The sequence below is a fragment of the Mesitornis unicolor genome, unplaced genomic scaffold, assembly GCF_000695765.1.
Source record: "Mesitornis unicolor isolate BGI_N332 unplaced genomic scaffold, ASM69576v1 scaffold22141, whole genome shotgun sequence".
NCBI lineage: Eukaryota > Metazoa > Chordata > Aves > Mesitornithiformes > Mesitornithidae > Mesitornis > Mesitornis unicolor.
In genome coordinates, this window is record NW_010164750.1 from 43,848 (window position 1) to 66,758 (window position 22,911).

Genomic DNA, 22,911 nt, shown 5'->3' on the forward strand with positions numbered 1-22,911 from the left:
AAGCAGTTATACATATTAAGGAAAGCCAAACCTAAACTTTGGAACTACTTCTTAAGGTTTTGGAGGAGAAAGAGAGTCAGAAATACCTAGTTTTGGTCATCCTCGAAGGACCTATGCTCTGAGCTGTTTTGCTGTATCAAGACTGAGGTGCTTTCTGGACATGCTGAAGGCCTTCTGTTACTTTGTGAAATTTAAAGTTCAATATTAAAAGAAATATAGTAACTTCAATGGACAGCTGAGTTGAGATTTTGAGGATTGAATTCAGACTTATGTGTCTGTAATCCCCTAAATAATTTCTCTTGCATCTCAGTTTCTTTGGATCTTTGATGAAACCAAAATTGCAATTGTTCCTATGCTTTTTCAGGCTTTGAATTGGCAGCTTTCCCTGCAGATACCCATGGGCCAGGCAGAGCTTTACTGATGTTTCTGAGCCAATTCTCAAACAGACACTATATATCTTACATATTGATGATGAATAATAGAGACATACAGATCTGTTTTCACTTTGAAGAAGGCCTAAGGTTAAAAATAGCAAAATTTGCTTTACATAACAGACCAAGAATTAAATTCAGGCTGTTCCGTATGCTCTCTAACAGCAGTAACACATAGAAGATTCACTCACAGGCTCATATATCAAGACACATTATATCAACTGTTCATGCCTTTCAAAAGATGGCCCTAAAACAGAACTCCAATTCTGATTTATTTAGAAAATAATAATAAAAAAAGATGAAAAATCCTGTTTGTAAGTAATACTAAAAGTATTTGGAGGGCCAAGCAGAAAATCCATCATTTAATTTTAAAATAAAGCTAGAATTTAAAGGAAGACAGACCAGAAAAGTTTACCCTTAAATTTTATTCACTTTATTATAATATTTTCCCAGTGATAATATCTATGAGGTAAACTGTATTCCAGTATTAGTGAAAGGATGTATTTTTTTTTGTCTTGCAGAAGAAACACTCAAAGGTCAACAACTGTAATTCAAGGTCAAAATTTCTCCTGACTCTTGTTTTCTTCATTCAGGAGCTGGTTTAAAACACTGCTCTGCTTGAGAGCTTTTAGACTGGATATATCTTCACTTACAACAGGGACATCTTCACTCTGACCTTCAGTTACCAAATCTTCACTGTCTGACAGTGTACATAGGAGCGTATCATTTTCATAGGTAGGGAAGTAATACCTGAAAGCAAGTAGGCATAATTACTAGATAGTCACATATTTTGTTTGGAAGAGGTTGAGCATAGTTTATGAGATGAGATTGATGTTTTGATGCCTGAAGCTAGGTAGACATTATGCATGTATCTATATTGGACATGCAAAAGAAGTGGTTTGGTTCTGGAACCATATGCCCAGAGTGTACCTTAACTAGCAATGAGATGTGTGCCAGATGCCCATCCCAGGCATGATCTGCACTTGAGTAGAGAGCTAACGACTGGACGAATCTCATGCCTACAAGTTGGGCTTTTGAGATGTGACTTTGGTGCACAGATTTAACTTTGGTTCCACCAGGAGGGAAAGTGCTCTGAGTGCACCATGTATGCCTTTCACTGTTCACTGCACAACTGCAAGTATAGACAAAAGACAATTTCACAACAATAAACTTCTCTAGCATACTAACTTGACAGTGCAGACACAATTTTTGGGGATAGTGCATCCTGGATGCAACTAAAAGAGCAGTATCATGTGTTCACTTCAGCTTCAGACAGAACAGGGATATATGATTCTGGGTAGTTTTGAGACCACTTATTATTTTACCTGGGCCAGTAGAGCTGGGGAGTTCAGGACACAGTTGCACTGGCAAAACTCAGAAGTTTCAACTTACTGTTTTACAGACATTATCAAGTAAGAGTACTTGGAAGAAACATATGTGCCCTTACTGTGGTTGATCCCATGTAGACCTGGCTGGCAGGAATGTAACATGTTTGGTGTCTTCCATATGCCTTATCAATTCTCCTTTAGACGGAAATTTCTCCTGGCAGTTGTAACAACGGCAATGATGGATTTCTCTTCTGATGAAGTTCACTAGCTTTACTTGCTGGTAAAAGTTCAGACCTGGGAGAGACAGTAGCAAACAAGCACTTGAGGAACACGAGACTTAATTTACAAATGCGTTCTTGGATTAAGCATAAAGATTGATAAGTGTTTACTGAAGACCAACACTGCCTGAATGCTATAACTTAGCAAATTAACCGAACAAATGCTTTTTTCTCAGCTGCAGGGAAACTAGCTCTTCTTTTAATGTAAATATTGCTAGCACCTTGCTTCTTCTCAGTCTACAGCAGAAAGCAAACGTTGGTCAAAAACACCTTAGAGCACAGCCTTCTAAATTGCAAGCAAGTCTCAACAGGCAAAACAACAACAGCAATAATAATATTACTAATTATTATTATTCCAAGGCTCCAGCAGCCAAACCTAGGACTCATAGTGTGGGTATCTGTAGAAGCTACTCTGCAAAAGAATCCAATGGTTTTAAAGAAAATGGCACAAATCTTTGACTCTAACAATAGTTCCAGAAAAATAAAGTGCTTCTGGCATTCTTTTGTAAACTGGCAGAAACAGTTTCCATAATGGAAAAGTTAAATGTCTGAACAAAAATCAAATTGATAGCTGTTTTCCAGTATTCGTCTGATGTGGTTTTCTCCACACTAGTGGCAAATGCTGACAGTTACAGCATCTCTTACTCACCATGCTCTGACTTTATTTTAGGAAAGTCAAATCCATGTGATTTCTGGAGGCAAAAAAAAAGAGGAAAGAATAAAATATCTTACTTCCACTACTTGTACTATTACATGTTAAAAACAGCTCAGGTTTTCATAGACTGACAAGGACACATGCATATAGACATGCAAACACTAATACATGAAATAAACCCCCAAAAGCTTTGTTTCATCAGAAACCTTCATATTCTGTTAAACTGCAGTGTTCCTGATAAATAGTTCATTAAAACTGAAACCCAGATGCTATCAAGATATTAAATCATCAAGTCATTATAACATTAAAGATGCTACCTCTTTATTGTCTCAAGTAAGAGCTAGTCATACTCTAAATGTTAAACTTGAATCCACTGCATCTTTTACAGAACAGATGGTGGAGATGCATACAGTTTTGCGGTAGAGAGGGTATTCTAATGCAGCAGCTGATTTGATCTTAACAAAGATGCTATAATCCTACTGAATCTTCATCCTACTTAATTCCAAAGTTATGAAAGAACTAGTATTTAAAACAAGTCTTACCTGCATGTGAAGATACAGTTTTTCTGTGGTGTCTGCTTGTTGTTCACAGAACAGGCAAACTGCACACACAGGATGTTCTTCCCAGTCAGACCAGTCTCTTATGATTAAAAGTCAAAAAGATTCATTTAATTGTGGAAAAGAGAAGAGACATTTTGTGAAAGGGCATTTCAGATTCTGCACTTCACAGCATCAGAAATAAATCCAGATAAATACTTTAAAGGGGTGGAAGAGACAGTGTGGATTTATAGCTGGATATATCATTAGAATCTGGTTTACAGTCTAAAAAAATTACAAATTCAAGAATAACTGAGCAGTTACTGTTAGGTAATTCCTGTGCAGACAGGCAGTAAGTCCTACTCAAATTTGGCTGCACTAACAAACAGGATGTTAGCTTCATTTTTTATACAGTTTGGCAAGGTATCAAATATTGCATTCAGTGTTTATTTTTAGAAGGTCTCTTAAAATTTTTTTATACCTTTCTAATCTTTCAATACACCACCCAAAGATTATCAGGCAGAGTTCACTCTAAGTGTTAATTATTTACCAAATATTATCATTCCTAAAAGAGACAAGCATGCTACATTTAGACATGCACATAGAGAATAAATACTTTACCAACACATCCATTTAGAGACACAATACTGAGAGACAGAAGTATTATTGCAACCAGGTATAACTAAGTAAAATAAAGCTGAAGTCACAGACAGAACCAGAAAGGTCAGGGACCCTGATACCCACAAATTTGTTCCTGCTTATTCAATTCTCTATGGCCAAGGAAGCCACTTATGCGGTCATCTGAGGCCCTGGACCACAGACAACCAGAGGAGAGGCAGATGTCGCTCCCAGTCAGCACCAGTAAGAAGTTTCCTTCAAAATCCTGCTTTAATCTCTATTTGTTACTTTTTCTCATACTTTTTCATACCAATTCTTTCTCATGATGACATTTTTGATGCTTGCTCTAGATTTTTAAATTTGAACAAAACCAATTCAACCGTTTTTTTAGCACAAAAGTAAAAAATGTTTTGTCTAAACCACCACAAACCCAAAAGGCTCTTATATGAGCTATATGCAAAGGAAAATAGGCTTGTTGTTAAAACACTAAATTTACAGCCCTTGTTGTGGAGAAGCCTTTCATGAGAACAAATTGGAGTTGATTTCATTGGCTTAAATGAATTTTAACTGTGCACTAACTATGAACAGCTTTTTCCCTTAACTACTTTCAACCATAATGGTCTTGCAAGTCTTCATAATGGACACATAAGTAACTCTTACTCTTCTAGGTTATCTAGTAATTCCCGGTCGTCCTCTGACTGCACTTCCTCCCAGGACTTTCCAAATTCCTGAGGGGACAAAAGAAAAGAGAAAAACATTTCCTGATTCATGTCACATTTTATACATCAACTGAATGAACATCTGGGAAGCTGTAATCAACATCTTATTTTGGATCACTTTGGTATTTGTGTGAGTTAAAAGTAGTCATACAACACTGTTTTAGTAACGATTTTTAAAATAACAATTTGGTTTGTCTTTTAATGCGGCACTCCCACCCTGCATCTGGGAAGCAGATCATTTGACAGAGTTCTCAGGAAGAGCATCCGAGCTCTGTGTAAAACTAGAGTGTTGCAACACTACCAAGATGTTCCCCAGGTGGGTATGTTATCACTGTCTAGAGTTTGCCATCACACTTGCTCAATCCAATCTGCCTACCTTGCTTTTCATGCAGCATACACTGCTTAAACAATGCAGCTATCACACCTGAGACTTTAGTTGGCATAGCTACACCAGTTAGTGCTTGTACCTTGTACAAGGTTTTGTCAGTAAAAACACATGGTGTAAACCTAGCTAGAGAGTACTCCAGAAAGGCAGTATGAGCCAGGGCATACATCTCTGAGCTAGACTCCAGTTTCTCTTCCATCCTCTTCTCAGACATGAGAATAAGCACATCTATTCGTGGTGTTCTGTTCTTCCTTTTACTTTGTGTGTTGTTTATTTATATCTTAAAGACCTTCAGCACAAAGTATATCACAATACATTTGTGCAGCATTCAGCACAATGGCAAGCACTCTCAGCATGACTGTGATATAAATAATAGGCAGTAAAAAGCTGAAGAGCTCTACTGAAATACCAGCAGTGATCTTTAGCTAGTGTTTTTCTTTTCTCCAATTCTTGCTGCCTTTAAAAATAAACCAGTAAAACTAACCAGTAATTCAAATAGTATTTTTGAACTCATACTTTTGACAGCTGTGATGGATTCACAAAGATCATAGTTAAAGATATTGTCTTCATGAAAAAGGCAGATAATAAAAAGATCATTCTTTCATTTATTTCAGTCAAATATACCTTCTGATAAATATATTTAATAACATCCTTAGTAACAAGTGTTATTGTTGCCTTTATGGTTGTTTGAAAAAAGGAAAAGATATCCATCATTTAATCATTTAATGAGAATTTTCAAAGCTGTTAGTGTCTATCAGATAAATGATAAACAAATGTCTCCAGACAGCTCTAAACATAATGTCATCATATATTACAGAATGAAAATTCAGTAATTAATTCAGTGATGCTGCATGGTAGTGTGTAAACTCTCTGAGTTACAGGGGAGGCTCGTTAATGTCAGCATTACTGTGAGATAACATGAAGCCATTAACACCTCTCACCACATGTTCTCCCAGCTGCACACTAGTTTCTTATGGCTGCTAATGTTAACACCTTAATGAGAGGACAGTGGCTCACAACCACAGCAAAATGAAGATGAATGCTTGCAATTTTTCCCCTCACTGCTGTGAAGTATATGTGCACAAAAGAGTATGTTCAAAACAGCAGCCAATATTAAGCTTCACCTTTTAATTAAAGGTGAAAGGGGAAAACCATGCACAAGCTTTGTTATTGCTCCTGTTTCTTTGTGGTGTTTCTGCGAAGAAGGCGGGGAAAGATCTTGTGAGACATCTCTGCTTCCCTCATCTATTTATATTCAGAGGAGGAAAAAAGAGGAAAAAGGAAAAAGCTAATCAGGTCTTGTATCATTGGAAAGTTGCATGGAAAGTGGATAACTAGGGGCACTGTGATGAAAGTGCCGAGAGATTGAAGCTGAGCAAATGGGTGGGAGTTATTTGAAAGATACTTCAAGCTCTTTCAGTTTTTCTAATTTTTGTATTTTTAAAAAACACTTTTCAACTGATGGGCATCTGGGACCCAGGGTGCCTTTGTTAAGTATTCAACTTCCCTTGCTCTTTCATCCGAGATGCAAGAGCTCCCAGCAATCATCTCTAGAGACTCCCATGAAATTCTTAACAAAACCAGAGGAAAAACTAGACTTGGCATTGTTAATAGTTCAAACAGTAGAAAAGATGTAATTAAAAAAAACTGCGGGCCTCACTACAGATAAGTGAGGAGAGCATGTAAATGTGTGTGGTTTGATTTCCTCTTCAAAAATGAAGTCTAAATGCACAGAGATGAATAAACTCACAGACAATTTGTCTTCTCAACTTGAGCACAGTTTTAAGGTTTCTACAGGGAGAAGGTCTGTGTGCTTCACTGAGGCAACTTACCTCAACTTGAGAAGAAATGCTGAGATGGGAGAAACTAGAAACAGCAGCTGGTATCTCAAGCAGTTTTCCCAAAAGAGCAGTTACTGAAGTACATGCAAATGTAGTCTGAGGCCTGTGGAGCTCAGAAACTCCAAACAGATGCTGCATTCCCCTGCAAATTTCCTCTTAACCTTCTTCTCACCTGTCTTACTGCGATTATCTGAATAGTTTTATATTGCTGTAGAATTTAGAGATGCTTTATCACATAAAAGAGACGGTCTTACCCCAACATTAGTTAATAGACATTAGATGAATTTTAATATGAAGTGTTCCCCCACTTGGGGGTTTTTATTAAGTCTTAAATTATCACCAACTGATGAAGAGTTGTCCAGAATGAGAGTTTTAAGACTGTTTCTGCTCTTTTATGGCCTCTAGCACGCATCACAGGCTAAAAAGGTCTTACCTCCACACTTTTTACTTGACTTTTTGTGCAAGGTGAGTCATGGGGCCACAGGTTAACACATGCACAGAAACAAGAAGATTAGGTTGGAAGGTTCTTGGAGAAAAGAAAAATAAGGTAACCTACATATGTATTTCAGATGTATTACTGCTCAGTTCTTCACCCTCTACTACCAGTTGACTTTTTCAATTTATACTTCAAGGCTTTCCAAATAGGATTGGTATCATCTTCCCTATGTACATAATACTGACAAAAGACCTCCAAATCCACTGGGGAAGTGACCACACTGCCTTTCACGTTATTTGCATATTTGCAAAACACCCACTCTAATTTAATATAACTAATAATAATAAACTTTCGGTTCTTGCTTATGAAATAAATGTATTACACATGCACGTGACAAAAAAAGCTTCCACTCCTACTAAAGATCATGTGTAATAATCTTAACACTAACCTGTGAGGAAAAGAACTTATCAGTATGAGGGTACACAAATCAATGCAGCTTGTAGGTCATGATAGTAGTCATACAAAGCCTCAGAATACAAAAATATTTACAAAGGAATTTGCACTTATATTACTCATTGCTATGCCAAATTGGAAATTTAGGGGAGGGAATCACCAACACATAGACATAAAATGTAACTTACATTATAAAACAGATGCTCATAACTGCACTAAAACCACAAGTGAAGCCAAAAGCAGAATGGAGGGAAAGGAAGAAGGCAGGCAGGCCTACTGCTCTAAATGAAATCAATGGGAGCTCTGCCATCAGCTTAAAATCGCGAGTAAGAACTGACCAGAAGATCATGAGGCAATTCAGCAGACATTCTCCGGACATCTGAACAAAAAAAGCCCTTAAGACCTCTCAGTACAAAAGCCACAAAATAAAGGAAACTGCCAGTTCCAACTTAATAAGACTATTTTACACAGTGTTTGGTGAAGATAATATGTAATGGAAAATTTTAAGAAAAGGACAAAAATGTCTGTAAGATGGTTGTACTGAAGAACTATGCATTCAAATAGCTTAAGATCCAGTTGCTGATAGAAAAGCTTTATGTTGTGCATGCTAAAAGTAAAGTGGATAAGACTGTGATAATACTGATGCCTATTATTAGAGACCTCGTTAGTCTTATAGTCTCTTTATGATGAAAACAAACTTGATCAAACTTGCATATAGAAAGATCTTTGTTATATTCTCAAAATTCAAACTTTTATGTGAAAACATACAAAAAATAGATAAAATGTCTGCTACATCTTTAGATGAATCAAGATGAATTCAGTAGTAAAGTTTGAAACAGTACATCTGTCATTTCAGGTCTTAACTCATGTCTGTGTCTGTGAAATTGTACAATTCCCCTGGACATTTAAAGCAATATGTAGCACAGATTTTTAAGACTCATTGAGAAGACAGTAAAGCTTGATAGTGCACATGAAAAAAATATTCTTTAGTAAACTGTGAAGTACTGGAGGAGAGGAAGTAAAATCACTACATCAAGTCATTACAGAAAGCAGACCTTGCATAACACCTAGAATTCACCGAGCATAGACTCAGCTTGAAAAAAAGAATCCTATCACATTAATATAATCTATTACAGACTACATATGTGCAGTACAGAATAATGTTATTTCTCCTTACATGTAAAGGCAAATCAACTGAACTCCAAGCGAACAAATTAAAGTTCTTCCCTTTAATCTTTTTCTCCTTTGTGCAAAAATAAAGGGTTTAGCAAAGGCTATTTTGAAAGGAAACACTTTTTACTGTGTAGGAACTATCCTAAAAATTTCATGCTAATGAAAATTTAATCTCATGCAACATCAGTGTGCAAATACACATTTTATAACTAACTATTTTTAAGTGTTTAAGACAGAGATTTTAGTCTGGTTTTAATCCTCTATTAAAAAAATTCTTTAAAAAAAGAAATGTCAGAAGTTCTGATACAGCTACAGTCTGAAGGATCAGAAAGACTGAGTAGAAACAGTCCACTGGGTAGAATGTAGTGAAAGACAACTGCAAATGTATGGAAAAATCTATGGCTGTAGCAGAGCATTTGGAGCCAAAGAACTGTGATAATTCAAAGTATGTCCCAGGAGAAGCACTGGCAGCACACTGGTACAGACCTTGCACATGCAGACACTCCTGCACAACTTCAAACATTTTGCTGGTTTAAGATATCTTGTTTGAATTATATTTACCATCCTTTGTCTGTAGTAGCAAAGACTTGAAAAATACATCTCTAAGTGATGCTGCTAAGTGATCAATACCCAAATTGGTTCAGGCATAAGAAGTCACTCTGCAAAGTCCTGCCCAGAATACCAGCAATGACTAAAGAAGACCAAGGCCCCCACTTGAGCACTGTCCTGTGATTGCCCATACTGTTTAATAGCTTGCATCCTCCGTGGCCACGCCAGCAGCACTACCCAGACAATGCTTGGACATGATTCAGGAAGCGTATAGGCCACAGATCATTCTCAGCAGACAGCATGGACAAGGCCACCAGCTTTGGAGCAAGTGGAGAGATGGGAAAAAGGTTAGGTATATGAACATTAGTCTTGCTGTTACATTTACTTTGGCATATTCTGCTTATTAATGTGACATAGCCACTGTCTGCCCTGATATTATGACCTCCCTGCATGTCTCTCAAACTTCTGAAGGTGTATCACACAGGTCTGTGTGCTCTGGGCAGTCATCTAGCTCAATTTCCTGATCAAAGCAGGGACAGATTCCAATTGGAATAATGAATGTAAATTAGAGACAGAAGGTAATTTAAAGAGGATGACAACTTCTGACAACATAAGATTACTTGCAGGACTAGCAGAGACGAATGGTACTTTTAAAACTACTTAAAACAATTACAACATTAAATTCAAGTCTGTTAACCTGCAAGGAAGAAGTGAATGCTCAGTTCTGTTGAGAAGCTGAGAACATCCACCTTGCAGAAACTCACAACTTCTTCCCCAGTGCAGCAAGTATAGGTCATTTTTTAAAGCAGTGATATTTGAATATCTAGAAAAGAAAATATAGGCCTCAGATCATTGATCTTTGAAAAGAAAGAATACAGGATCACAGAGGGAATTCACTCCATCCTTGGTAGAAGGGATTTGGCAGAGCATTAAACATACAACTTTTTGTTCTTAATGTAAAACCCAGGGAGAGAAATTAAAGGGAATGAGTAGGTAAAACAGTCAGGAATGTCTATTTATAACCTGGATACTACCACATGTGCAAGGCAGAAAGAATATCTCAGGTGAAATATAGTTATTTCTGGCACAGAATGTAGCAGCTTTTGAAGCAGCTCCTATATTCATGAGTTGAAGACAGCAAGTGAAAATCTGTTACACACATACATAACACTTTCAAAGGTCTGAGATAGAAAAATATTAATACCTAGCAACATACACCTACCTGGAGGCTAAAAACAAACACTTACTTTTTGTTTCATCTATGTATCTTTCATTTTCTTCCTCTTTGCATTTGATTTATACTCTGAAGTGCGCTTCCTGCTTAAGGTTTGTAGAAAACAAGCTCAAAGCCAATAGCATTCAACTTAGACCTCCATTTACTTTGTTACTCTATCTCATTTTCTCTTCTGGCTATTAAAGCAGAGACTGAGCACTAATGACATGATGATTAGCATCTCTTCAAGCTGCATTCTTGCATCTCTCAAAATCAATTCTCAACAATAAATGTTTACTATTCCTTAGTTTAACAATTATCCAGAATATCATACCATAAATGAGCATGCTTCTCAAGAGTCCTTCACTTATTTTTGACCTTTGTACTAATTGCTGGTTTGGAATTACTCACTTTTAACAAGATATTGTCTGTATCTCTTTAGTCAATTCACAAATTATTCATAGAACCACTTACCAAGTAATTAATGATATAAAATTTGTCATATTCTTTGTTTTTGGCATTGATTCTGCGATGCTGTTTCTTTCTCATGTGATCTTTAAGTGTGTTTTTGTCTCTGAAGACTTTTTCACAGTATAGACACTGCAAACTAAGATAAAAAGATAAAGAAGTCAACATGTTAAAATGAAAATAGTACAAGATAATATCCTCAAATTAGCTGGAGATATATACAGTAAGATTAACTCTAAGCATGCGAGAGCAAGCTAAAAAAATAAAGTTTATTTGAAAAAAAAGTACAAGATAATCTTAGATCACAACTGCGTCAATCAAGCACAGAGATGACAAAAATAACAAAATTAAAATATAGATAATAAAAAAGTTTACTGTTCGCCCCACATGCAAAATGGGAGAAAATTCTGATTACCCAAAATTGTCTTACCGAGGGCATGGGAGGGCCACTGATTGATCAACATGTGAACTCTTAACTCAGTATGCACTTACACTGGCATCCAATCCATCAGTAACAATTCCTTTGTAATTTAGAGTAAAAAAACCCGATCTCTGAATGTGCTACATATCTTTAAAAACAATTTAAACTGGCTAAACAGAAAGTTTTATACTTCTAACTCAACGGGAAGGCTAAATGAAAGTTTGCCAGGGTGATAAGTGGGTTTTGAAAACCTGAGAAATCAAATTTAGTAAATAAATTCATACACATATGCATAAATGATAATGAATGTATATGTATATGTATATGTATATGTATACGTATACGTATATGTATGTATAAATACACATATATAGACACGAATTATTATCTGTACACACAGTGCTTGAGAAGGTGTCAACATTCATTAACAAATGAGAATTTTACCACAGTATGTCTTCCAGAGCATCTCAAACAAAATAGAACTATACATGCTGTTCTAAATTCTCTATTACGAGCACCATAAAATAATTGTTTTCTCCACTGTAGTATCAACTGACACTTGAAAGTTGAGCCTATAAAGCATTAAGTCAAGTCGCTTGACTCAGACAGTGGACTATCAGGACACTAATCTGCACTTCAGCCTAAATGCACGACTCTCCCTGAAAGAGATGCCAGTCATTTTTTTCTGGCAGAGACGTGGCAGAGCTCTGAGCTTACAGGAACATCCTTGTTTAATGGATGTGCGTCTTGAGCCTCTGGTTAGCCAAGGTGCTAAAACATTTTTCTTAAAAGTGATGGCTTACGTATCCTACCAAGATGGAGACAGTTTTGTCCACCGTTTGAAAAATTATCTCCTCAGGAAGATGGGGAAAACCCCTAGAAAATAATTTCTCATGAAATAAAAACTTTGTAACTGTGGCATTGTATCTTTGTATGGGAGATGCTGGCTAGCAGGAAAAAAGATTTGACTGGAGGGAAAAACAACAGCACTTTAAGACACATATCCCATGGATATTAAAAAAATGCAATGGCTCTGAACTGAAATGATCATCTGGGTTTTTTTTCCCTTTACTCACAGATGAAAGCACGCTTGATTGTACAGTCAGAAGGAATTTTAACAGCGTCTGGGTCAGGCCTTACTGTGATTTCCCCAGGGTTTAATATGTTGAAGAAGAAAATTTTTTTCTTACTCAAGCATTTGCCGCCAGAAAAACCATTAATACTGTGCCTAGAAGGTCTGCACCTACACTTTGGAAACTCTCATACTCCTTCAGCAAAGGTGCATCCGACTCCCCTCAGCTCTTGTGTGTGGAGCAGCAATTCAGGATTCTCAGTACCTTTCTGCCTTCCAAGAACTGTTGCAACATTTAGGCTTACCTAAGGAAGTTTTGAGTTCTCCTTGTGCTTGCAGCCTCAAAATCTAAATATAGCCTTGTTGGTGAATCATAGGTCTACGGAAGAATACGTCTATGAATTTTAATATCTGCTTTGCTCCACCTGCTAATAGCAAAGTGTTTGCTCTACTTGTGAACGCCATTCCCAGGAAGAGCACATAATGCTCTTCCTCAGCATATACAATGTAGTCATGCTATTTGCCTGAAACAAGATTTTTCTCCTCTTAATAATATTTTCAGGTACTATTCCACCAGAACAGCTATTAAGTCTATTCTCAGCAGTAGGAGGAGTGGTCTTCCACTACTTTGGAAGAAATTTCAGCATGTGTATTAAATACAGAGAAGATTGGGTTTGAGAAACCTCCATCTAAACAAAACCTTCAGGTCCTACTAATAGATAACAAAGCTGCAATTTATCAATGAGCAGGGTAACTCAATGTGTTAGGCAACACCAATGATAACATAAAAGGTATTCTTAATACATCTTCATTTCTGGAAGAAGTGAACCTGTCTCTATTATGACTGCACATTAATTGTCAGGTCAATGACTAAATTAGAGAGCACTGCTGGCTTTTTCATCCTTCGAATATCTCCCCCCCCATTTTTTTTTCAGATGTACAAACCAATGTATCCTAAATTAGGGAAATTTCTCCTACAGTCTTCGATTACACATTGTATTAAAATTTAATAAACTTGCTAAAGCTACAGTTTCACTTTTTAAAGAAGTACATTTTCTGTTAGAACCCAATTTATATTTGTGGCATACTTCACATTGTCCCATTTATGAAATCCATAAAAGTCACTTAGACACTTGTAAAGGAAACTCAAAGTGAAGAGCTTCTTGCTCTTTGCTACCCAAGTTCTTCTCCCAAATTCTCTCTTTAACTTCTTCATCTATCTCAGGTTTACATGTTTCTGAGGCAGCATTAACATTGGCTTTCGTCTTCTGCTCTGGGATGTACTCTTTGTAAGTAGCAGAGAAGGGAGAGACCAAATGTCCCACGTTATCGATATATATAAAGACAAATGAAAATTGGCATAAGAACTCTGTATTCAGTGATTAAAGAGATCTTTTGCAAAAAGATTGTTAAGCTGAGAAATAAGAACATTAGCTCTAAAAGTTGTGTGAAAAAAGGGACATGCTATTATTCAAGACAAGGTTGGATGGGGCTTTGAGCAACCTGGTCTAGTGGGAGGTGTCCCTGTCATGGTAGACAGGTTGGACTGGATGATCTGTAAGGTCCCTTCCAACCCAAACCATTCTATGATTCTATTGATGTCAATGGAAATTGTGCAATGCATAACAACTGAAGCACTGCGTGTGACTCCTTTTCTCCAGCAAACACATATTAGGAATTGTTATGAATTAGCTTTCAGTAAGTCAACAAAAAGCCCATTCACATTAAACTTACATTTTCTCTTTGCTTCGTCTTAACTAACCATGAATGTTGAATAAATTTTAACCCAACTTATTTCCAAGGTTAAAAGAAATATTACCTAAGTCCATTAAAAAAAACCCAAACCAAAAATACTACTTACTTGTCTAGCTTCTCCTGTAATACAGTCAAAAACTCATAGCAATTGACAATGTTATCTGGCAGTCCAATATTAAAAGCATGCTCTCTTGCCATATGATTGAGGAGGACAGATCTACAGAAGTCATTCAAACAGAACGTTACATACTTTTGAATACATATGAGAATTATTCAATTAGTGTCTTGAAATACAAGAATTGCTCTAAAAATGCATAAAAGCCAACATTAAATAAAAATAATAGTGTTTCTGTCACTGCTAGTAAAAAAAGAATGCAACTTTATTGAAATAGGAAGCTTTCAATTTCAGCTCTGCTGAATATCCAGTAACATTTCAGCTACTTAATCCGCATGCATGAAATGTAATCCTTTAAATGAAAGTTACAATAGTTTGTTTTGACCCTCACTGTTAGCAAGGCTTATTTATTAACTTGAATAAGCAAATCACATGTTTCAAACAACCATCTTGAGAAACATTCTAAAAAGCCATTTGTCAGCTTTCTCTATGCTGTTTAACAAAGCAGAAATTCTTGGGTGTGATATGCTTTTACATCAGTATTGCTTCACACAGCACTAGCAACAAAAATACGCATGAACAAACCTAATGGATGTTTAAGTAAGTTATTTTACTAATAGAGATAGACTGGTAAATTCCTTAGGTGCTTAACATCTTTAAATGTCTCAACTTCTGGATCTGGGGACTAAAGAAATATCCAAGTGTTAACACTGCTGAGCCTTGCTTTTACCACAGACCGGACATGATTTTCAAATCACGTACTCTGTGAGACCCAAGAGTAAGCAGAGGATGAAGTTCTTGGGGGCTGAATGATGTGAACTTCATTACCCCAGGTAGTAAAGAGAACTGTACGTGCACACATCAGTATGACCTGCAGGGATGTGACCCCAGATTCTTCTGCCTTTCCAGAGGAGCGAACTACCCATGCAGTCAGGGATAAACCTCAAGTCTCTCCAGCTGAAATAGATGTACTGTATAAAACCAATTTTTCACTGGAGCAAGCACTTGAATGCAACTCCCACTCACACTTGACTGATGCTGCAAAGCACTCAATTTTCACTCTAATTTTCCTCCCCTCTTTTCCATTCAGTCTTCAAATCAACACTGCTCTGGGGAGGTTTAAACAGGAAAATGTGTAACTGAATAGGAATATTTTTTAACAGCCATACTGACTTAAACAGCTCTCCCTGTCAATAAAACAACTGTCAAAAAACTGTCTCTATTTAAAATGGTTCAGCTTCCAACTCCAGCTTACTGTGTAGTATAAAAAGTTGTACTGGAATAAATAAAGGATTGAGAAGTGGGAGGAAGTCTATTTAAAATGGCACTGCAGTTGGAAGAAATACTTAAAACTTCACCTTACAGTGAATTTTATCTTCTGAGTCCTACCATTAGGCACTAACTGGTTCGATGACATTAAAACCATAAACAAAGACGCTGAGCAGATATGAAAAAATAAACCAAAAGCAAACAAGTTAATAAACAAACCTGTTTCCTGTGAATTCTTGATCACAGAACATACACGTACTATGAAAACTTGTGTCATATCTCTCTTGCTGTTGCTGTTCTAGAATTTCTCTCTATGAAAAGAAATAGATACAGATATTCAGATAAAAATAAATGTAATGACATCACATAAGCTTATTACACCTCTTTATCTGTATGGTAAGGATCAACATACAAAATTAAAATGTGCTGCTGACACAAACCAGAAGTTAATATTTTCTGAGGGTGGGTATTCACAAAAATCGCAAGCTTTTTCAAAGCTCAGTCCAGTTCCACTATGTGCTCCAGTCAAGTTCCATTAAAATTCTCCTAGTACTATACAAGGTGCACAGAAAGAAATAACATCCTCAGTGAGATTTTATGCAGCTATTTAATTGATTCTGTAAATAACATATCAGTTTATTGTTTTTACTTAGGCTCAGATTTATCTCCGGTATCAGTCAGCAAGTTTATGGGTAACCATGTAATGCCCAGTGGAACGATAAACTCAATTTTACATGTCTAATTGCAAGCCAACTACAAGACTTTTTCATAATATGGGACTGATGACAAGAGCCCTGACAGCTTCTGCAAGGAGCTACGGCACACAATAAACTCATGGAAAAGGAGAAGCTGATTGCATTCACCACTGGTCCTGTTTAATTTAGAGCAATAGACCAGGCTAGACACTTTATAACACTTGACCACAATTTTCCTGAGAACAACAAAATCATGCAGCAGGTGATTTCCTATGGTGCTCTAATAGCAGGTGTGTAGTTATACTGTGGAGTTACTACACATTTCAGATGGAAAGGCCGTAATCACCTGGGACATGGCAGGATCGGTGTTTGGATTAGAACTTAGCATATTTTCAGCCTGGCAGTAGACTACCCTGTACTTGTGTTTTAAGCACTGATAACTGGTAAAGGATTTATTTTCTGTGCAACACAGATGTGCTGCTGTCTGCTTTCTGACATTTGGGATCCTGATTGAATTTCTTAGGGGATTTTCTCAATCTCTTTATCTCTTTAGAGCCTACAACAGTGGAGCTTTGTGTTTCTCACCTACCTCTACACTACCTCTTTTGTGTGGATTAAGGCCCAAGTTTGCCCATAGCCTACTTCTAAACTCAGACTCAGCTACTCGTGTTGTATAAGCTCCATAGAAGGCAGAAAAGAAAAAAAGAAAAGAAAAAAGAAAGGAAGGGAAAAAAAACCCCAAACCCTAAAAGGAATGAGAGGATGGCTCGAGCTACTCTGATTATAGAGTAATGCATCCTGCAGCATGGATGGGCTGGTGTGGACCTACCACACCACATCCCGTTGTCCACTGAGAGATGGCAGGAGGTTGATACTAAGCAAATAAACCTGCTGTTGGTTTCTTTCCCACAAGAGCAGCATGCTGTATCCAGTGAGGGGCAGTGGGATGAAAAGGCTGCTTGCTGGAGAGCGCAGGGGTGTGCCACATCTGGGTTATGCTCGGCCTAGGGCCAGTGGCTGCTGTGGGGCACAAGCGCACCATGCCTTAGCCTGCTCTAAGGCCCATATTCAACCACACAATTTGGGAGCTGTGGCTGTTGTACATCAGCTGAAAGTCTGTTACCCCAAAAATGCAGATCCTGGGGCTTTTTCGTTTGTTATATTTTGTACTGCAAGGTGTATATTTTATGTTGGAGCTGTGCACAGTAGTGCCTACTCAAATTCCAGGCCATATTCCCTCACATCTTGCTGCATTATGCAAAACGTCAACTAAAGGAAATATAAATTCTTATTTTTCAGGGCTCACTCCAGAAAGAGAGAAATGGAGCATAACACATCTTGCGAGAGCCCTTCAGCAGAGATGCAATTAACTAAAGATATGTGTCTGCTCCACCCGGGCAGTGAACATCCCACAGCATGTCTGTAAAAACTGGGGCTTTCTCTGGTACTTGTGGCTCTCCACTCAGCAGCATGTCTGACCCTGTTTGGCTAACCCTGAATTTGCAGGCATCGGTGTGTAATTTATATACTTTGTGAAACACACAAGAAACAATCTAAAAGAAAATCAAAAGCCACCATGTACAATTCAAACATTAAGATAGTAAGTGTTTAAACACCTCCAATCATCCATTAATGATATGCCAACATAGCTTCCTAACTGTACTATGAGAGGGAAAAACATTCTGCAATACTTGGCTGCGTAACTCCTGATTCACACTTTATACAAATTGCTTACTGGAGCCCTGGTAAGGTGCTACTCTCAGGTATGCCTGAGGGAGAAGGAGAAGCATCCTGTATCCTCCAGACAGATCGTACCCCTGTTACTCCACTCTCTCACCCTTCCCATTCGCCCCTACACCAGCACTCTTGGCATCTGGAAAGATTTGACTAACCCAGCATCACTGGTAGACACTCCTTTAATCAAATGTTGGCATCATTCAATGCTAGAGGGAACTTCCTGAGCCAGCAAGCAAATCTGGTACTTGCACAGGTGAAGAATTACAAGCACTGGTTCAAGTCACGTACAGTGAAAGTGAGAGGTCTGCTCTTCTTGTTCCCAAGCACCCTTTTACCTCCACTCCATTGCTGAGACTCTGAAGGGAGAATAGCAAGTACAATAACTTGCATAACACTTTTGAGATTTTTCTGAGTGGAGACTTTCAGCTGGTAATGAAAGTCAAGCTTAAACTGAAGTTATGAGGTAGGAAATGAGTAATTTACTTTAATACTTGCACCAGTTTCCAGCCCCCTCAAACTGCTGGAGCTGTTAACATTAACTCATGGATGATAATAAGACACAAAAAAAATCCCAAACAAACAAACACAACAAAAAAACCCCCACTTCAGTCATAAATATTTTCCGAAATTTTTTTAGGATAATGTGTTGTATCAAAGCGGCAGAGAATGAGAGGGCAAAGGCACAAACAGATTACAGAATACACATATTTTAGTTATCTTTAGTTATCTTTTTCCAGATTGAATAAAATAACTGAGCACTGACAGAAAAGGTAAACACTACAAAACTAAGTAACAAAAATGCCATAGCTCGATTTCAGGCAATTAGTTTACAATTTTGATACAGTTTGTTGAATAATTTCTGACCCCCATCTCCTTTAATCTTTTATGAGAAGTTCTAACAGCTATTTGTCTTCCACTCTTTCTGCCATATTCTATGATTTGCTAAAATAAATAAATAAATAAATCTGTTACTGTACTGACAACTCTCAAACTAGTTGTGAAACAATCACTGGCAGAGCAGATATCCTCACTGATACAAAGTAGAACTTAAATTAAAGAGGCTTTGTCCTCAGAAGCCACATGAAGCTTATAAGATCAACCAGGCATTGTCAAAAATAAGTACTGCTAGATGGCAAGTTCTTGGAAGCACATTTTTAGACAGAGCCTAGCTCAAATAAGCAGTAGATATGAGTGCAGCAGTTAGCAGCCTCCTGTGAAATAGCTTTAGGAAAATTTTATAGGACATAAGTGGTTGATCACCTTCAAGCATGGCAAATGGAAGCTGGATATTACTGATCACACTTACATGCAACAAAAATGTATTTACTTTACAGGAGTACTTAATGTATTCAATAAAATAAAATACAGTTTTAATCTAATACCCCTTTTTTCTGCCTGGAAAAGAACTCTTTTACACCTCTTAGGCCTACACTTTCTACTTTATGGGTGATCTACCATAAAAAACCTGACCAAATTACAAAGTACTATCTATTCTGTGTTTTAACTTGTAAAATAAATAAAATAAAAAACAACAGACAACCCATGGTGTGGATGTGCAAGTGCTTATATCAGGATGATCATCTTTAAATATACCAGCACATTAAACTACTAATATAAAAGAAATTTAATAATGTGCATGACAATTTTAATTGGAGCCTATAAAAATGTCCTGCACATTCATGACGCTCAGTTTGGGGTTCTAAGTTCAGACTTTCGCCTAGGAGGTGGTAATTTAAAATGTGCCTGAAAAAAAGAAAGTGTCTGTTCTTCTCCTGGGAAGCAATGTTTTGGAAGAAATTACCCTTTTTTTTTTTTCAGAAGTGCTTAAGCACTATGCGTCAGCAAGAATTCACACTGATGATCAGTAAAAGATGAAAAATGCATGCTTGCAGCTACTAAGCACTGTTCCCTAAACAATTACTTCGTCTCTGATCTATAGTTCAAGAGACATTCAAGACATACAAAATGCCTTCAAAAGGTAAGACTGAAAACTAACTCCATTGAATGTCAAAAACTATGGACTCAAGACAGTTGGTTTTATGGCACATTAGAACTTTCTGATATTGTAATACCTGCTACCCTTCCCTCCAACAGACACTGCACTCCAGGTGCTAAATTATCTTTCTTTATTGTTGTCACACCACTACTTTTTTGAAATCATATACTCCTTTACTAACAAGACCCTCATAAATCATTTACATAGCTATTTGAATGCATGGCATGGATGACTGATGTAGAAAACAACCATTCACAACCAGTACTAAGCACAAGTTTTGCTGCTTTTGATTTCAACATGAAGAAAAAATTGGTGGTCAAAAGTTTGCCTGCTTTTTCCAACTACATCAGTTGGTCCTACAAAAATACATTACTTTTTTCTCCAAAACCACTCTCTACAATGACAGCACTTCTAATACATAAGAAATTAAGGCAGAAAGTTCTTTTCCAGCTCCAAGATAAAGGCAGAGCACGCTATGTGGTTTGGGACAAGATCATGCAGTGACTTTGACTGCAGTGAGGCCAGAATTTATCATTCCTGAATCCAGGAACTCACTTGTGCAGTGAAGAATGGATTCTGCAGTTCAGTCCGTAAAACAGAGCTAACAGCAGTACGTGTCTTCTTTTTTCAGATGTTCAGGATTAAAAAAACCCAAAAAAACAAAAAAAAAAAAACCAACCAACTGCCAGGAGCCCTGACAAGGCAAAGTTCAAAGTCTCTAGTCCAAAGACTTAAACATACAGGTAGTCTCAACTTCAAGTATTTCAGTACTGGGCTGGATTGGGGCAAGAGCATACTGTAGTCTGGGGTTCTTGTTGGCATCTGCCTTGTCAGTTCTGGTCCTTCACTCTCATCCTATCTAGACATGAGACAAGAACGATAGCACGTTATACAAATGATCACTTAAGAGAAGTTCCACTGAAAGCTTCCTCTAAATCATGCTACATCCTCCGGGGAGGTAGTTTGCTTAAAGATGTTCCTTTGAAGAAGAAACTTCACGACTGCTATAGTGTGAAGGACTCAAACATATGAGCACTCAGTTACACTGCTGTGAAGACTGCATGATCACAGGACACACTCTATCTGTTATGGTAATGGACTCATTAATACTACTGAAATCAGAGGGTCTGCCTGGGAAATAAGGTGCTACCAGATATAGAAATGTGGGTGTGAATTTGGATCTAAATAATATAAGATGGAGACTTCGCAATATGCATTTTATTAAGCTTTCCTAGATGATCTCTCAAACACACAGTGTGTATCTTTTGTTGTAGTTTCTTCCAATTTAAATAAGCGTTACGTTTCCCTGCTGACTGCTCACAGAAATTAGCTATTGCTGCAGGCAAAGAAAGCAAGTGAAACAGATTCTGGTTTAAAACCAAATCAAAACAAAAAAGTCATGCTGACAGAACACAACAAGAAGCTGCTTACACACTTTACTGTCAATAAAACAAACCAGCACAGTGCACTGAGACAAAGACTAGGATTGATCACACCTGAGATACACCACTGTCTCTCAAATCTTGTCAAGCACATTATTTGACAATTATATACACTGTTAGGATAAACTACTTTGGGGAAATTATATTTGGTTTTGTGCCTACAGTTTCCTCAAAGACTGACTGATGAGCTTTAGACTCTGCTTGCAGTTGCACAATAGGAAAAATGTTTATAAAGAGTCATGGTATCAGAAATTTCACGTCTCTGTAAAGACCTGCAATCTTATCTGTATATCAATAACTTGTCTCCTAATCTCTCTATTCAGCTTCTCTCTTTAGTGATCACTTTATTCAGCTCTCCCACTTCAAACAGTACTTTCTTGCCTCTTGAGAACAGAAAAAAAAAATCTTCCAATTCTGTAATCATCATGACGTCCTCAACAATGTTATCTCAAGAAGAGTGCATTTTCTTTAATAATACCAGAGATGCCTGCTGGAGAAGCCCTTCATGAAAGAAGCTTAGCTGTAAAGTGCATGGAAATATAAGGAATTTGTCAGGGTAGGACATCCAGCTTGGAGAACACTCAACACCTCTGAAGCCAGCTGTCACACCATCCAACATAGAGGTGTTTGCTGACTACTTTGTGCACTTTCATTCTCATCCAGTGAATGTGAAAATTCATATGTAGTTCAGGAACAGAGCCCCACTAGCTAGGAAGACAGACTGGCATGTCAAAGACTAGCCAGTAAGGAGCGGAAGATGATAGTATTAGCGACCCACTTTTGGGACAGAGAAGAGAGGGAAGCAATGGGGCAGTAACCTGCTATAATCCAAAAAATGTTGTCTATCTGGTGATGAAACAGAGAGCACTCCACTTGATCTGGTGTGGGCTGATGACCCAACTGGGCATTCTTGACTTTTTACTACATACTCAGATAAGAACTCTGTGAACAAGAATGATGTAGGCAAGGGAACAGGTAGCGTCATCCTGAATCTTTTCGGTTGAGTTCAAGGTACAGGCATAGATTTGTTCCGGAGAGGCATATATAGGTATGGAAACAGCAAAACCAGAGGAAGCATTTAAGAATATCATCATATGGCTGGAGAAACAAAAGCCACCAATGAGCCTCCTGACAAAGAAGGAAAAGAGCATCTTAGGACATCAGCTTGTCCGCTAAGTGGGGAGACTTTAAACTAGGTTTGAAAAGACAGCAAGAAAAAATGCAGAGAGAAATAAGACTGACCGGAAAAAACAGGGAGTTAAGAAGAAAATGGTGGTGGTGTTGTGGAAAGGATGTAAGAAGGAAAACAAACTGGACAATCTGCTG

The 22,911-nt window shown here is 37.5% G+C and overlaps 1 protein-coding gene across 1 annotated transcript in view; it reads right to left on the minus strand.

Moving 5' to 3' along the window:
- Window positions 1–848: 848 nt before the first annotated feature.
- Window positions 849–22,911, minus strand: part of ZNF277 (zinc finger protein 277) — a 31,614-nt gene continuing 9,551 nt past the window's right edge. Inside the window, exons 4-11 of the mRNA XM_010194425.1 lie at window positions 15,935–16,026; window positions 14,438–14,548; window positions 11,090–11,222; window positions 4,507–4,574; window positions 3,235–3,331; window positions 2,687–2,729; window positions 1,879–2,053; window positions 849–1,181 (exon numbers count right to left, since the gene is read on the minus strand). Coding sequence (XP_010192727.1) covers window positions 989–1,181; window positions 1,879–2,053; window positions 2,687–2,729; window positions 3,235–3,331; window positions 4,507–4,574; window positions 11,090–11,222; window positions 14,438–14,548; window positions 15,935–16,026 — 912 coding nt within the window. The 3' untranslated portion in view covers window positions 849–988. The remainder of the gene's footprint in view (window positions 1,182–1,878; window positions 2,054–2,686; window positions 2,730–3,234; window positions 3,332–4,506; window positions 4,575–11,089; window positions 11,223–14,437; window positions 14,549–15,934; window positions 16,027–22,911) is intronic.